The sequence below is a fragment of the Lepisma saccharinum genome, chromosome 28 (genome assembly GCF_977018435.1).
Source record: "Lepisma saccharinum chromosome 28, izLepSacc3.1, whole genome shotgun sequence".
Taxonomy (NCBI): domain Eukaryota; kingdom Metazoa; phylum Arthropoda; class Insecta; order Zygentoma; family Lepismatidae; genus Lepisma; species Lepisma saccharinum.
In genome coordinates, this window is record NC_139256.1 from 35,684,165 (window position 1) to 35,699,716 (window position 15,552).

The 15,552-nt window shown below is 37.1% G+C and overlaps 1 protein-coding gene across 2 annotated transcripts in view; it reads right to left on the bottom strand.

Moving 5' to 3' along the window:
- LOC145981080 (putative methylmalonate-semialdehyde/malonate-semialdehyde dehydrogenase [acylating], mitochondrial) overlaps positions 1 to 14,863 on the bottom strand; it is a 49,277-nt gene extending 34,414 nt beyond the window's left edge. The window contains exons 1-4 of one of the 2 annotated variants that reach the window (XM_083114208.1): positions 14,681 to 14,863; positions 2,508 to 2,651; positions 1,691 to 1,840; positions 130 to 208 (exon numbers count right to left, since the gene is read on the bottom strand). In XM_083114208.1, coding sequence (XP_082970334.1) covers positions 130 to 208; positions 1,691 to 1,840; positions 2,508 to 2,651; positions 14,681 to 14,716 — 409 coding nt within the window. In that variant the 5' untranslated portion in view covers positions 14,717 to 14,863. Of the gene's footprint in view, positions 1 to 129; positions 209 to 1,690; positions 1,841 to 2,507; positions 2,652 to 9,168; positions 9,308 to 14,680 lie in introns of those variants that run through there. The other variant, XM_083114207.1, reaches the window with a different exon arrangement.
- Positions 14,864 to 15,552: the final 689 nt, after the last annotated feature.

The following is a 15,552-nucleotide window of genomic DNA, read 5'->3' on the forward strand; positions in this document are numbered from 1 at the left end:
ATAAAAGTTTTAAAACAAGTCCCTGTCAAAAATGGTGTATTAACTGAAAAATTTGCAGCTGTAAATGAAATAATATGTTGTATAGTTGTGTCAATCATTTTCAACAGATACATTGACAATAATACTTACGTAGTCCTCTCAAAACATCTCCTTCAGCATCAACTAATGTTTTTCCTTGTTCAGTGGTGATATTTTCTGCCAATTGTTTCTGAAGTACAAAAATATATATATATTTACACTGGCTGTTAATTTTACTGTTACAAGTAATTAACTTGCTTTAAAAATTACATATACAGGGTGTCCAAATTGAAACGCCCTAATTTCAACTGTCTGTAACTCCACATGTGTTTGATGCATCCAAATGAATTATACAATAATGAATATACGTAGACCTAAAGTTTCTGTGAGCAAAAGTAGTAATTAGTACATTTAGAACATTTGGTACATTTTTAGTACATTTCTACATGCGCTCCATGAGTCACACGGATGATGTCCAGCCGATACTCGATTTCCCACCAGGTTGACTGTAGCATGTTGATTGTCCCATGTAATCCTATCACGAAGCGGTACCAGAGTTGTCTTTTTGGTTGAATACACCATGTCCTTGACATGCCCCCACAGGAAAAAAATAGTGGGGTAATGTCAGGCGCATGCAGAAATGTACTAAAGTGTACCAAATGTTCTAAATGTACTAATTACTACTTTGCTCACAGAAACTTTATTAGGACTATGTATATTCATTAATGCATAATTCATTTGTATGCATAAAATACATGTGGAGTTACAGACATTTGAAATTAGGGTGTTTCAATTTAGACACCCTGTATATCTACATTATTAATATTGATTAATGTCAATTTTTCATACGAAAGGTAGAAAATTATTACTTCTATTTTTCATTTTAAAAGAGAGCTCTACAACAAACATGCATGAAATGTGAGAATAAAAAATAAATTTTCTCAATTAGTGCATTCAAATTATACTTCTTCATTAAAAGAACAGGCATCATACGCTATAAACAAGTCCATCATTAAACCACATAAAATATTCAAACTCCACTATTTTAGAAGTTAAATCTGGTTGTATACTACATAAAAAAACGTAATTATTTTCAACCACATCCAGATCATTTATTTATTATCGTTGCATCATATTCTTAATATATTTTCATGTTTTATTTGCATGGAAAAGTATGGCATAAATTGTAATACATTTTGCTAATTTATAGTATACTTGTACTAGAGTTGACGAGCTGTATCTTTGCGGGTGGCCTTGGCTACTCCGTGCAGAGTGAGAGAGAGATATGTTTATGTAGTTGCCACCTTCTCGCCCTTTGGGTGGTTGACAGCAAGGACAGAACGCAAGGATAATGACGCGCAGCCGGTAGCTCCTCCGCCTTTCTACTGCGCAACCGGGCTTGGGCAGGGTTCACCCGCAGAGATACAGCTCTTCAACTCTAGTAATTTATCTGTGAATTTATACAAGTCTTAGTGCATAAAGATAAGATTAGGTACAAAAATATAATTAAAAATTTCATAACTATATGTGAAGAATAAATTTCAGAGTTACCCTTTACAAATCCAAAATTATCATAGGCAATTGCATAATGTTTTTTTTTTTTATTGAGAATTGAAGTTATAAGATAATTTTGGGAAAGCACCTTAATCAGTAAAATATGTCTATTACTTACCATATTTTGCCTGATAATATGCTGAAATCGAAACATGACTTGTTGCCTGGTGAGAATAGAAGTCTGTGACCATGGTTTAAAGGCAGCTTTTGCAGCTTCAACGGCTGAATTCATTTCATCACGGGTCGTCTTCGGAACTCGCGTAACCACCTGCATGAAATACAACTTAGTATATTCACCATATTTATAAATATGAACAGGAAACAAATAAAACTGCAATGAAAGTGTACCATAACAAATTACCAGATACTATAATATGCAACTTGCTATAGTTTGCAATTCATGGACATTGGTCAGGACAGGAAGTAAAGATGATTAGGGAAGAGCTGTCATGTTGACTATACTGATTGACAACATACGTACGGGTCATACATTCCATGTGAAATCAACAAGGTCCTAGACCTTAAATTTTTGATTCATTTGAAATTTGGCATACTGAAAGGGCTACCTGAGGTAGAAGAATATGCAAAGTTACAGATCCATATGTTGTATCTCTGAAATTACAGTGTTGCAAACTAGGAGACTTTGACCATTTTTTCCAACACCATGTTAACATTAAATTGCAATATTTCGGCATTCAGGGCACCTACAGAAGTAACAAAATGACAAGACTGTGTCATCAATATCAATCTACGTTCAGAAATACCAGATTGTTATTATATGAAATGTTACCAACAAACCAATACAACAAAAGATCTACATCAGCTGACATTGATAAAATTGAAAATTGATTTGCCCTGCAATGGTTTACGAGCTAACCAATAAGCTGGCAGAAATTCTTTGGTGCAAGAACAATTTTTTTTAAAAAAAATCTTACCTCATTGGTTGCAGGATTATGCAGATCAATCCATTGATCTGTTTTTGACTCCACAAATTTCCCATTTATAAATAATTTTGTAGTTGGTGCAGCTGTGCTTTGGTAGCGTAGGCTTCTTTGAACACAAAATCCTAGTTTCATTTCCTTGAAAAAAAAAAAACAGAAGAAAATACAGGATATTGCATTTAATGAAAAACTTTCAAGTGAAAAAGAAAAAAAAAGTTGCATTCTTGTTTGACTACCAACATATACTTATTTGAGTATCTAATATTACATTTGCACTAATCCAAATTGTTGTATAAAAGAGTAGGTTTTACAACACAGACCTTAAGTCTTTGACATTCGTAAAATACTCTTCTTTACTTTGTAAGTTGTAACTAAGGGCTACAGTACATTTTTAAAAATTGTAGCTCCGGAGATGAAAAGTTTAAATAAATTTTAAATTATGTTTGCACCAATCCAAATTAATTTAATTTATCCCATGTGCATTGTACCATGCGATGACGGCACATAGGGAGTGTTGAGGGAGGTTTCTACACATTCTTGATCCTGGCCATAGGGAACATGATGTTATCAGCACCACACTCCAGCTGCCTTTATTCCCAGGGTTGTCTCCAGGTACCAACTGATGAGAGGCTGGGTGAGCTCCAGAGCCACTTAGTGGCGTGCCCAGGATTTTCGAAAGGAGGGGGTTAGGTATACATTTTTTAGCAGTCCGCCCTCATTTTGCCATCTTTTCCTGCATTTGATGTTCTTTTTTTAGGAATACTGGGCCAAAGGGGGGGGGGGTTATAACCCCCACCAACACCCCCTGGGCATGCCACTGGCCACTTATGCAGGGAGATAGCTTGACAAATTATAACATGCCAGGAATTGAACCGGGGGTCTTCCACCTCTGAGTGCTCGCAAAGTTTCACCGCTTGTGTGGTGGAAATCACCAAGTGACCAATTGTGTTGGATTTGGGAATCCAATTGTTCACAACAGCATCTTCAGCTGGTGTAGAAAGAGTTTTCTCATCTTTTGGCATGCTTCATTAAAAATTACATAACCATTTGGGAACAAAACAAGGTTGCAAAACTTATGTTCATACATAAAAACAATGAAAAACTTCAACTTCTGGTGAAGTGAAATGACTGAAGACAGTAATAAATACCATCCAGTGTTCATCAGATGGCCTCAGATTCATCTTATTGGTTGCTCAGAAGTCCATCATTGTTAGACTGTTAGTTACATTGGTTAATATTTTGGAATAAGCTCAATGGCAGAATATAATCAGTATATTTAAGCTTTTAAAGGAGTGGATGTTTAAAAAGTTGCCAATAGTATTTCATTACTTCAATACTTTAATGATCGCTGAAAAATACATTACTGAAATTTAAGTATATTTAATATTAAAAGAAAATACAGATACATAACAAGGTCTGATTGTACAGACATTAAGTAATTTGAAGTTCAGATCTTGTACAAGATCATTTGCAAAATTTCTAAATATGGGGATATGAAAATATGTCATTGTCATACAATCAAGTTTATTTTGTAATAGTAATACAGAAACATTTACTTCAGGCGCGGTTGGCCCTATAGCGCACAGGATCAGTGAACCCCCAGTAATATACGATAATCACCTCGAGAATGAACAATGTCTTTAAATTTTCACATTATTTCGCTAAAAATTCTACACAATAAGTCATGTATTTGTGCCCGTAACACGGCGAACTCTCTTGCTGAGAAGAAGAAACCGCGAATCGGCCGCCCTGATACAGACCCTCAGTTGAACCCCCACAGGACAGCTCGTGCCATTGTGAAAGCTTTGTGCGGGAGCAGAAGCGCGAGGAGGGTATAGGACAAAATACATGGGAGATGAGATTCCAGAACCTATGTCTCTACCCAACGGTCATGCGCAGTTCGTTCTCTCGCAGAAGCCGCGGGACAAGGCTCCTTTCTCGCTGCTTCCTCCCTTCCAGTGTTGCTGTGTGCGGTTCAAGTTTGAAGCGCACACATTACATATTCAATCTTCTCTTGTATCATTTTTGCACCGAACTTCTTGGAATAAATGCAAGATTGTGTCAGAGATGGATGAGTGGAAACAAATAGAAGCTGAAATTAGATGCGATGAATTAAAATAAAGGAGATACATTACCAAAATACCTTGTGCATGCATTCAGAGGTTTTTCCTTAAAGGTGGAAACACTTCGGGTTCGCGAAAGAGAAAGAATGGCGCGAAGACGTGACTCGCTGTCGCTCGGTGTCAAAGTCTCAAGTTTTTTTAGTTTTTGAAGTGCTTGGATACTTGTTGGAAAGTATTAAGTGATGCTGCGAGTGAAACGAGGGATGGACTTTACCTAGGTTATGTCATTTGATGCAGTGTAGGCGTTGCTGTCCACGCAGGTAAGAAATGACCGATAGAAATGCACATAATTAACGTAAACAAACTTCCTTGTCCACTGAAAAAAAGTGTGTGCTGGTCGACCAGCCCCAAATTTGAACAAACCTGTCGCGTATAAATGAAAGGGTCTCAGGTTCGATTTCTAGTATGCGCATGCCATTAGTTGCCATTTCCCTTTAACAAATGTAGGACCAGTTCTGATTAGTCAGCATGGACATCCGGAAGGGGAAAAGGGGGCCGCCCCCCCATGCAAATTGAATGTAAACCAAAAATTATATATTACACGAATATAATTTAATTTCAGTCACAGTAATTTTTGGTAATTATTATAAAAGCGTTGCAGTAACTTCAGACTGAAGGAGTGTTTTTTGCTCCTCGTGGGGAAAAAATATATTACTTGCCCCTACTTGAGGACGTCCATGATATTCCAACAAAACTCAACTTTTTTCATAAAGGCACAATTTATTGTAGTTTCAGCCCTAAATTTATTCGCACACCCCTAAAACAAAACCTTATACTCCCAGATAAAAAGAATTCTTGACAAAGCTGTTAAACCCTCCCCCATCCTTTTGTTGGGCGAAGGAAGTATATTTTGCGGAAAGTGAATATATGTCACATCACTTCAGTGAACCCCCGGGTAAATAATGCACGAGCCGCACCTGATTTACTTATAAACCAAAGAGTTAAGATTCAGATTTCATATATTAAAATTTATTTTCTAAAGTTGTTACCTTTTACTGATGTCTTCTCAATGATTGTTGTTTTAAAATATGGCAGTGTATGACAGATAATGTAGCTTTAAGTCCACTTTATGCACAGATAGGCTAATCGGGACTGGACCTACAGTTTAAGTGGGATCCAAACCACTGTGCAATGTGCGAATGTAAACATGTGTGGAGTTTTCAACAAATGATTTGTCATTTATTTCGATCAAAATTAAATAACATTCACAATATGCCTAAATGTGCCAGAATGAGAGCAAGAATTACTGGTATGTTACATGGTTCATTTGTATTACTTTGCCGGTATATCCAGCAAATAAAATTTAAATACATATTACACAATATCAGTATGTGTAAACAATGGGAAAGGTTTATCAACTTCATAAGTACTGTTTATCATTTGTACTTGTTTCATATTTCATATCAAATTAATGCATATAAAAATTTATGTTGAAAGTGTAATAAATATAATGAAAAAGTAGTTTTGGTAAACTACTCTCCCCAACGACACATCCTGCAGTGGTACAGCAACAACATAGAAAAAATCAAAAAAAATTTATTCAATTTTAAGAAACCGAATATTAAAGAACGACTGCCCTGGGATGTTTAGTGCAGTTTCTATAAAGACGAGGACTTGGTGACATATTCCCTGGACCACTTACATAGCAGAAGAAAACAAGCTGATCTACTTTTCGCATACAATATCTTAATGGCACTAGATTCACCGGAGCAATTTATCATTCTAAGTACCACATTATGATACCAGAAGCAAGCCTCTACTCAGCACTTTATTCAGCTTTAACAATGAAGGTTACTATATGCCAATGGATCGTATAGCAAGAGAAATAAATTCACTTCATGATCAAGTAGATGCATTCAGATATGAGCTTAAGAAGTTCAAAAAATACATAGCTACCCATCGTTGATTTTTAATTATGGTTTCTGTGCAATTATTTTGATTTGTATGCATTTCTTTTTTTATGTATAGCATACAGAACATACTCACACAGAATTTTTGGTTTGAATGTAGAATATAGAGAATGTCTCCAATTCCTTTCCTACTTTTTATACTCACTAAATATGCAGTCCTGGTAACGTACATGGAGTTAAGATTTGCGGGTCACGTGTAAAAATTGTACACTTACGTCTATACAGGGTGATTGGTAATTCGACCTATTCCTGGAAAGGGGTAATACTAGAGCAAATTTGCAACAAATTTGACCCTATGCACCGGGGGGTCGGAAATCAATGGGTTTCGAGTTATTGCAGCTTGTAGATTTTCGTGACATTCAGACTTGCGACCAAAAAACTACTAATTGTGAAAAAACTACTACACCCTGGACACTTAATCGACACGTTGCTAACAGTTGACGAACGAGTGCCCAAAATTCCCATACCCACAGAAAGAAACAGTCAATGGAGCACACGTCATAAAGAAATTTGGAAATTATCGTTAATATCGAAGACGATTACTAAAAAAAATGGTAACAAACTTAGCATAAAAATTACGGAAAAAACTTTGTTTCATAAGCTCTTCAAAAAAGATACAAATGTTGTCAACTGGCACACGGGTTGGGGGAAAAATCTGAATAAAAAGCGGAGAAGGCACGTTGTAGACCTCTTTGTAAAGTGAAAAGAAGTTGTCGGTTGTGAGAAATAAAGGAAAGAAAATGAGTGAAATAATAATGTTATTTACCATTCTCATGATTCCAGGTTGACAGAAACAATCATTTTTCAGTTAATAAGTGTTAGTGTAACAACCACGCAGTAGCTTTACAAGATGACGTGTGTGTGCTTTTTTTTTTTTTTCCAATTCAATTTTCTATGTTTGCCTAACCTAACTGAACGTAACCTAACCTTCCGTGAATGGTTTGTGGATCAATTTTCGCTTAAAAACCCTTTGTGAATAGTTTGTGCGGCATGTTCATAAGTTTGGAAACACTGCATATCAGTTGACGACACAGCATATCAGCTGATGATAGACAACGTGAGTCAAAATTTAGCTGCCAATTAGCAACGACCAATAAATACTTATAATGTTAAAAATATCGCCTTTTTCATTGAAACAAAAGTAATCCCAAGTTGAAAAATGGGTAAAATTATCGTATCCGCAAAACGTATTTCTTCAATTTTACAGGACAAACTACTTACCGAATGCAGTTTATTTATAATTGTGGAAGTTCGGGGAAGTGTTTTCTCGCATCGTTCATTGAATTTTGCCGGTAAATCATCTATTTTTCGATATAAATGTGTGATGACGTAATCCCAGCCAGTGTTTCCAAACACGTGTTTTTGTAACTGAAGAATGTACGTTTCCGCAAATGGTTTGTGGGGCTGTGTGTCAATAGTTCGTGGGGCTATGCGAGAATGGTGCGTGGGGCTACGAATATTTTTTTCGAAATCAACTTTTAACTATTGTAACCTATACATGACCCTACCTAACCTAATTCGAAATGGTTCGTGGGCCTATTTATGAATGGTTCGTGGGGCTATCCGTGAATGGTTCATGGGGCTATATATGAATGGTTCGTGGGGCTATCCGTGAATGGTTCATGGGGCTATTTATGAATGGTTCGTGGGGCTATCTGTGAATGGTTAGTGAGGTTTTCGAACCTGGAAAAAAAATACAAAATCAGTAACCCGAAAGTAGGTATTTTTCGATGGAGGTTGCAACACTGCATAACCACTGATCATCGACAACGCTAGTCAAGATTTCTCCGCTATATTGCGTGTAACGCAAGCGAAAACGAACAAACAAGAATTACTCGATATGTCGAAAGTTGAGATTATTTGCGTGAAAAATACTACATGCCACCTTGGAGAATCCTTAGGAATGCAGAATACGTAAGTACCAATGTGAAAAAGAAGAAAATAAAGGAATTTCAGACATTTGGTGGTTACTGAAATTTTACTTCGCTCGTAAAACTATGCATATACACGCATATATATATATAAAATCAATATGCTTTTTTTTTTTTTTTTCAAATTTCCAGACATGACCCCGGTTTTTTACACCAGATTCGCGATTAGGAGGCCAAAATTAGTTAGTATACCGAAAATTAACAAAATTGGAGACTTTCTCTATACTGTCAATTCGCTCCTTATTTTTAAATGTGATGTAATTAGGGGAGAGTTAGAATTGGGCAATTAAATGCCTGTTGGTCACCCAAACTCAAATAAAAAAATAAACAAATAGAGCCTTGTATTTGGATTGTGAGCGAGCTTTAAGTTGCTGGTTGGTTATGTGTGTTCTCGAAGATTAGCGAGACCATGAGCTTTATTGCAATTCGTTCAGGTCACGAAACTGAACGTGGCATTATAGTGTACTGATTACTATTCGTTACAACAATGAGTAAAAAAAATAATAATTTAAAAATGACTTAAAAAATAAGGCTCCCCAGATTGTTCAAGTAAAAAATGTGAAGTAATGTACAGCATAAATTGAAGAAGATATTTTACATGCTGCATATATTTATGAAAAGAGCAGATAATATACAATATTTTAAAATCGTGCAATACACGTGTCATTCTTAATATGAAAAATAAACTTACGACAAAATTACCGCATGCTACTCTTCCACCTGCTTTACACAAAGCTGCCATCTTTGTTTGTAGTGCACGAAAAATCTAATCACATTCGAACTCTCTACCGGACGAATGTGTGCAGTGCAGACGACTTTTGGACAACTGTTTTAGCCCCTTTCTTACGGGTCTTCCTCTTCGCACAACAGTGTTGAGACGTCAGATGAGGAATGCCTACGAGGTTACGTTACGCCTGTTAGGTTAGGTTCTATTGGCATAAATACAATGAAAAATTATTATTTAGACTAAGGGAACTAGACATAGCTAGCCTAACCTAACAACGTAGGCATTTAGCCTAAAATGACATGGACGGAATTTTTCCGGCCTTAGATCACCCACACCGGGAATCGAATCCGGATCTGATGTCAAATTAATCAAGCATTCATATTGTTGCGTTGTCAGAGAGGCTGGTTTTTCAGACACAACAGAGAATGGGTTTACAACCCAAAAGCTTTCTTTCTTTTTTCATGGAGTTCTGGAAAATATCTGCTGAAACTATCAAGCGAACTTAGTACGTGAACTTGAAACTCATTTAAGATATCCCCAGGTATGTCTGAATCTAGTTCTTCTATAAATTCTTTTACCATTGGCAAGATGTCAAGATTGCCATTGTACACTGATTCTGCCCAAAACTTGATTTTCTTTTTGAACCTTTGCACTTTATCGCTGGGTCAAACACTGTTGCTGCTTTTCCTTGAAGTGAGAGGCCTAAATTATTAACTTTCTGAAAAATATAACCTAAATATGGCAATTTTATTAGCCAACGTTCGTCACATAACCTGTCTCCCAAAGTGAGGTAATTGTCAGTCAGGAAGGTTCTGACTTCAGCCCTCATTTCAAAGAGCCGAGTCAAACTTTTGCCTCGAGAGAGCCACCTTATTTCTGTGTGAAGAAGTAAAGGTGTATGTAAACTCCCCATGTCATCACACAACACTTTGAATAGCCTGGTTTTCTTAGGTCTTGATTTAATAATATTAATTAATTTCACGCTTTCATCCAGGATTACTTTTAGGGAAGGTGGCATCTTCTTCACAGCAAGGTGGAGGATACAGTGGCTACTGCTGCACTCCTTCGCTTTTTGTTTAATTTTTGAGATAACACCAGACGTGGCCATTCATTTTACAGATAATGACACAAACATGAGATGTGCAAAATATCTCGGCGATATTTGTTTCGGTTCTCGAGAAACACGCCTTCAAACACCGCTGAAATTCACCTACTACGTCACGGATTTGAAAACGTCCTCTCCAGAGACAGGAGGTCCTCTGACGTCATCACTTAGAAATGCGTGCAGGCGGGGCTTCTGCTCGTCCCCTCAACTCAGCATGAGCTGCGGAAGCGACAGAAAATTCACTTGTTACTGTGTAAAGCAAGTAGCTATCTTACAACTTCCAGTGCAAAAATCTGTGCTCCATTTCTTGGAGATGAATTATGCCCTAGCAGTATAGTAGTATTTACTATAATTCAGCCACTCGGTAGAGGGTTTTCCCATTAAGGTGACAAAGCAAACCTTGTATGCTTGTAACAGTCAATGGCTGAACACGTGAACAGCCTTGTTCATTGCGAATACATAGGTTAGTTCTGGCTGGCAAGAACTTAATGTTATAGGAATGCCTTTTCTGGAATTACAATTTTTTTCGTCATAATATTTTCTTCACAAATTTTAAGATAATACTTTTAGAACACACGGTTTACACGCCAATTTCTGCAATATAAGAGATGATACGGTATAAAAATTTACGGTGAGTTTTTAAATTTCCTGCAGTAAATGACAGTTTTCTTCAGTTAATATATATATTGCAAATTTTTGTATTTAGCCTACTTTTACGTCGCTTTTCCGTTCACTTTGTTTAACCGCAACGATGAGAACGCATGGTTAATTTATTATGTATCATCTCTAACATCACGTTTCTTCCCACTTTTGGCTAATCGCTACAATGAAGATGAATTACTACAAGCAGTATTCGAAGTCGGGGTGCAGGAGTACACCCCCCCACACACACACACTACCATCAACTGCACAATCTAAGTATCACCCAACCTGCCATGATAAGAGACGAACTTTTTCTTCTGTCCCATCTCATTTCGAAAACATTCACTTGTCCCATCTCCTTTTATGAGACGAGACGGAAAATGTCTCGTCTCATCTCGTGAGCAACACTAACATTAACAATAGAAGCATCCCCCTAGCTGTCCCCAAAGTCTCGAGCAAACATCCTAACAATTTCCAGTTCAATGAAATGTCACTCATAAGGAAACAGTCATGCCCAGGTCGAGAGTCAAACCTGGAACATGCGACTTCCTCAGATAAATCATGAAGTTTGTGTATAATAATTACAACGCCAGTTCATTCCTGGTAATTCTGAATCTGCAGTTTGATTTGCATATATAAGCAGGATAATATTTAGTTTTCGAGGACTGTACCGTCGAAACGAGGAGTCCAAGAAAATAATAATAATAAAAAAATATTAAGAAAGTTTTTTTTGTATTTATAATGATAAGACTTTATATACGTTGTTAATTCTATATTTTTCTAGACTTGAGACGAGAACGAGAATTGCCCACCCAAACCGAGACGGATGTTTATAAATAGAGACGAGACTGTCAATGAGACATTTACAAATAAACACGAGACAGACATTTACAACTCTCAACGAGAACGAGACCAAGACTGCCATGTCTCGTCTCGATAGGATCGTTGGTGGTGAAGTTGTGAACCAACCAATTAATGCGTTCGGGGTAACGAGATGAGGCGGCTTTTTTCGCAGTACAAAATTCAAAATAATTATATCGTACCATTTCAGTAAGGAATATTGTTATGCACATGGGCGTATATATAGTTCACGGGGGGGGGGGGGAGGGATGGCTCAACTTTTGGTAAGATTAGGGTTGCTTTATTTCGTAAGTGAAAATCCAGGACACTGGTGGCCGGAAACTTGTTGGGGAGCATGGGGGGAGGGGATGTTGGACCCGACAAAGTTGTGTGTTTGTAGTCACGAAGTATTGATACTTTTCTGTTCATCTTGTGTCACTACGTTTTTAAGAACCAAATTCCTTTAATATGATTCGAGGGGGGGGGGGGAAATAACTGATTTGATAATCTCAATGCAGTTTCTTATCGCAGAAATTCCGAAACTATCAGGAAATTGCAGATATTGGTCTGCAGTCCCATCTGGTGTGTGGAATTACGAAATTTCCTTCCCATCCGTATCCCGTCCTATACGTCTCTAATTTAAGGGAATGAAATAAGTCCGAAGGAATTTTTTATGAACAAGCGGATAGAACAAGGAAACTGGTAATTTTAGTGAACCAAAAAAAGAGGGGGTTGGACCCGTTGAAATTCCTACTTAAATAAGCCCATGGTTATACACATTATATCCTTGTAATAATTATACATAAACTAAGTATAGATATGTACTGTGCAACTAATGTAATCTTCTCAGTGTATTTTCTCTTATCTGCACAAAAATATTTGAACATAATTTGCGCAACAGAAATGGAACACAAACTGAAATTTCTTTATGGAAAAGAAAATTAATAGGCTTTATAAATAAAGTGAAGAATGTGAAAGTTCCTATTTTGCACTACATAGGTTACGGTAAATATCGATAAATATAAGTTTAAAAAATAGTTTTGAGTGTCTGGTCAGCAACCAATTTTATAAGCAATATTTTTCGCATGGCCTGAGAACACACACGCAGCTGAACCCTTTCATTTATCTTGCACGTGAGCAGCACGGATATTTCATAGAAGAATGATCATTACAAAGCATAGCTTTCCTTTCTCCTATCGCTCCTTCTTCCATTATTTAAATCGGTACAGATTTGTAAAACTGCTGCACGTGTTTGCTCACCGTGGGCTACCCATCCGGAACTGGGCGCTCGAAGCAGACGAACGACAAACGAGCTCTCCCTAAGGAGTGACGTAGTAACATGGCGGCGACGTGTTTTCGGCGCAACGCTTGCCTCGCAACTTTGGAAGTCTCGTTTCTGCCTTAAACTGGACGCAGAGAAACGCGAAAACTTGCAGGGGTCATTTTTCCAGGGTGTAGTTTTCAAAATTGTTGTAAAAAAAATTGAGTGGAAATGTCCATTATCCCATGGGATGCCATTCACTATGAAAAATTCATCTATTAATTTTAAAATTTCAGCGATAGTTATGGTAGTCAGTAAAGACTTTCGAGAAGCAGGTCCTCTTGAAAAGACTCCAAGTACTGGTAGAGCATGAAAACTATTAAAATTGCCAACCCAGCTACATCTGTTGATTCATCCATTTGAAGCGAAAATTTAGTAAATTTTATTCGTGAAAGTAAAGTAGCTTTCACTTCATCTGCTAAGTCTCTGATGCGTCGTGAAATAGTGTTATTTGACAAAGGAATTGTGTCTTAATTTCGTGGCTTTTCCATCCAGCATAACGCCAAACGGCTTTATCGTCTTGCGGCAACGTCCGACTTCCATTGTTACCTGCGGAAGGTCAAGTATGCACCTCAATTATTTCTACTCGAATTTTACCGACACACGACTCATGGCCGCACAAAATTCAAAATTTTAAGATCTGGTTATTTCTTTATTCTAACAATTTCTTCAAGGAGCACTAGAAGATGTTTCGCGGAGCACACTTTGGGAACGGCTGCCCTAGATTATTACAGCTTTTTATGATGCCATTTTTATTACGTCATAACAGGAAGGCATCATTCTCTTTATTATTTATTAATTATTTATTAAAGAAAAGCAATAAGCAAAACTTTACACATAATATATATAAAGTTTTGCTCGTAATCCTACTTGCAATTGCCTCCCCGATGGCGCAGTGGCGCAGTCGTCGCCTACTAATCAAGGGGTCCCGGGTTCGATACCCGGTGGAGGCACATAGTGGTTTGGATTCCACTTTAAACCGTAGGTTCAGTCCCGATTAGCCTTACTGCGCATAAAGTGGACTTAAAACACCAAATCAACCAACTAACCAACATCCTACTTTGCGATCATGCGAAATTCTGCGCTGCCCGACTATTAACAACTGGACATACAAAGTTGCATTGCTATTCTCTCTCCACTCCAATGAACTACGTATAATAGTGGTCAGTGGCGGCGATTAGGGGGGGCGAGGGTGAGCAGTCCCCCCACATTTTCTGGAACTTTTTCTCCCACATTATGCTAAACCTTAAGTACCAAGGGAAATGTAAACTGTCCTTGCACCCCCCCCCCTCAAGTTTTGGCACCTTGCCCCCGCAGTTTTCGAACTCAATCGCCGCCACTGATGGTAGTATGAAATCGCAGCGCTAACGCTAAACAGAGTGAAACCACACTGTTCCAGAACCTATATTTAACTCTTTAAAAAATCACAATTATTTCATAAACCGACTTTATAAATATGCCCTTGCAAATAATGTTTTGTGAGACTTAACTCGGGTTAGAATCATTTCTTAACATACTGTTAGTTGCTGTTAGTGTGTACTGTAGATAATATTGCATTATTGTCATACCTTCAAGATAGTTCTGCGCCAGTGCATTTTTGCCATACTAAATATCGTAAACGTCTCTTCGATATCCTTCCAGAATGTACTAAAAATTTGTTGAACAGAGAAGTTGGGAGTGTTCCTTTGCCTCTCACTGTACGTGTAAAAGGCAAAATTACAACTTTGACTTCTCTGCAACAAAAAGTGGAAATTATTCAAACAAAATCCTTATCTCTGTAACACATTTTAAGGTTTCAACACCGCTCTTCGCAACGGCTTTGACCTTCACAGATATAGTCAGTTCAAACTGTAACAATTCTTATCTCTCCTCAGGGAACGTTATCAGTAATATTCTATCTACACATTCTCATTATTCAAAGACGGGGTTGACAAAATTTGCTTTTCTTTTCAGTAGGATCAAATAAAACGTTTTTATGCTTTAATCGTGTTTTAAATAGTGTCTTGCTCAAGAATAAAAATGTTTTAAACAAATAAGACGTTTAAACTACATATTTATAAAATGCACTTTTTAAGAAGAATGGTTGATAAGGAATTTAATCAAATGAAGTACTGAGTTTCTAATTAAATCGTAAATACTTCACTAACTTGTTAATAAACACCTAATTACACAACACCCTCTCTCAAGGAGGTTCGGATATTTTCACTGTTGCCAGGCCCCACTCTATGTCCGTGGTCGCTATGTGGTTCTCCAAAACATTACATTTTATTATGAATTATACAAAACATATGCATATTAACAACAGTGTACATAAGTACGGAACATAAGTTTTTCATCCAAATACTATTCAATTAGGTATGTGTTTTAAATGTTAAAAAAACACCATGTTTCAAACGTGTTTGTTTTGATTTATCCACACATCCCTTGTAACGAGTGCACT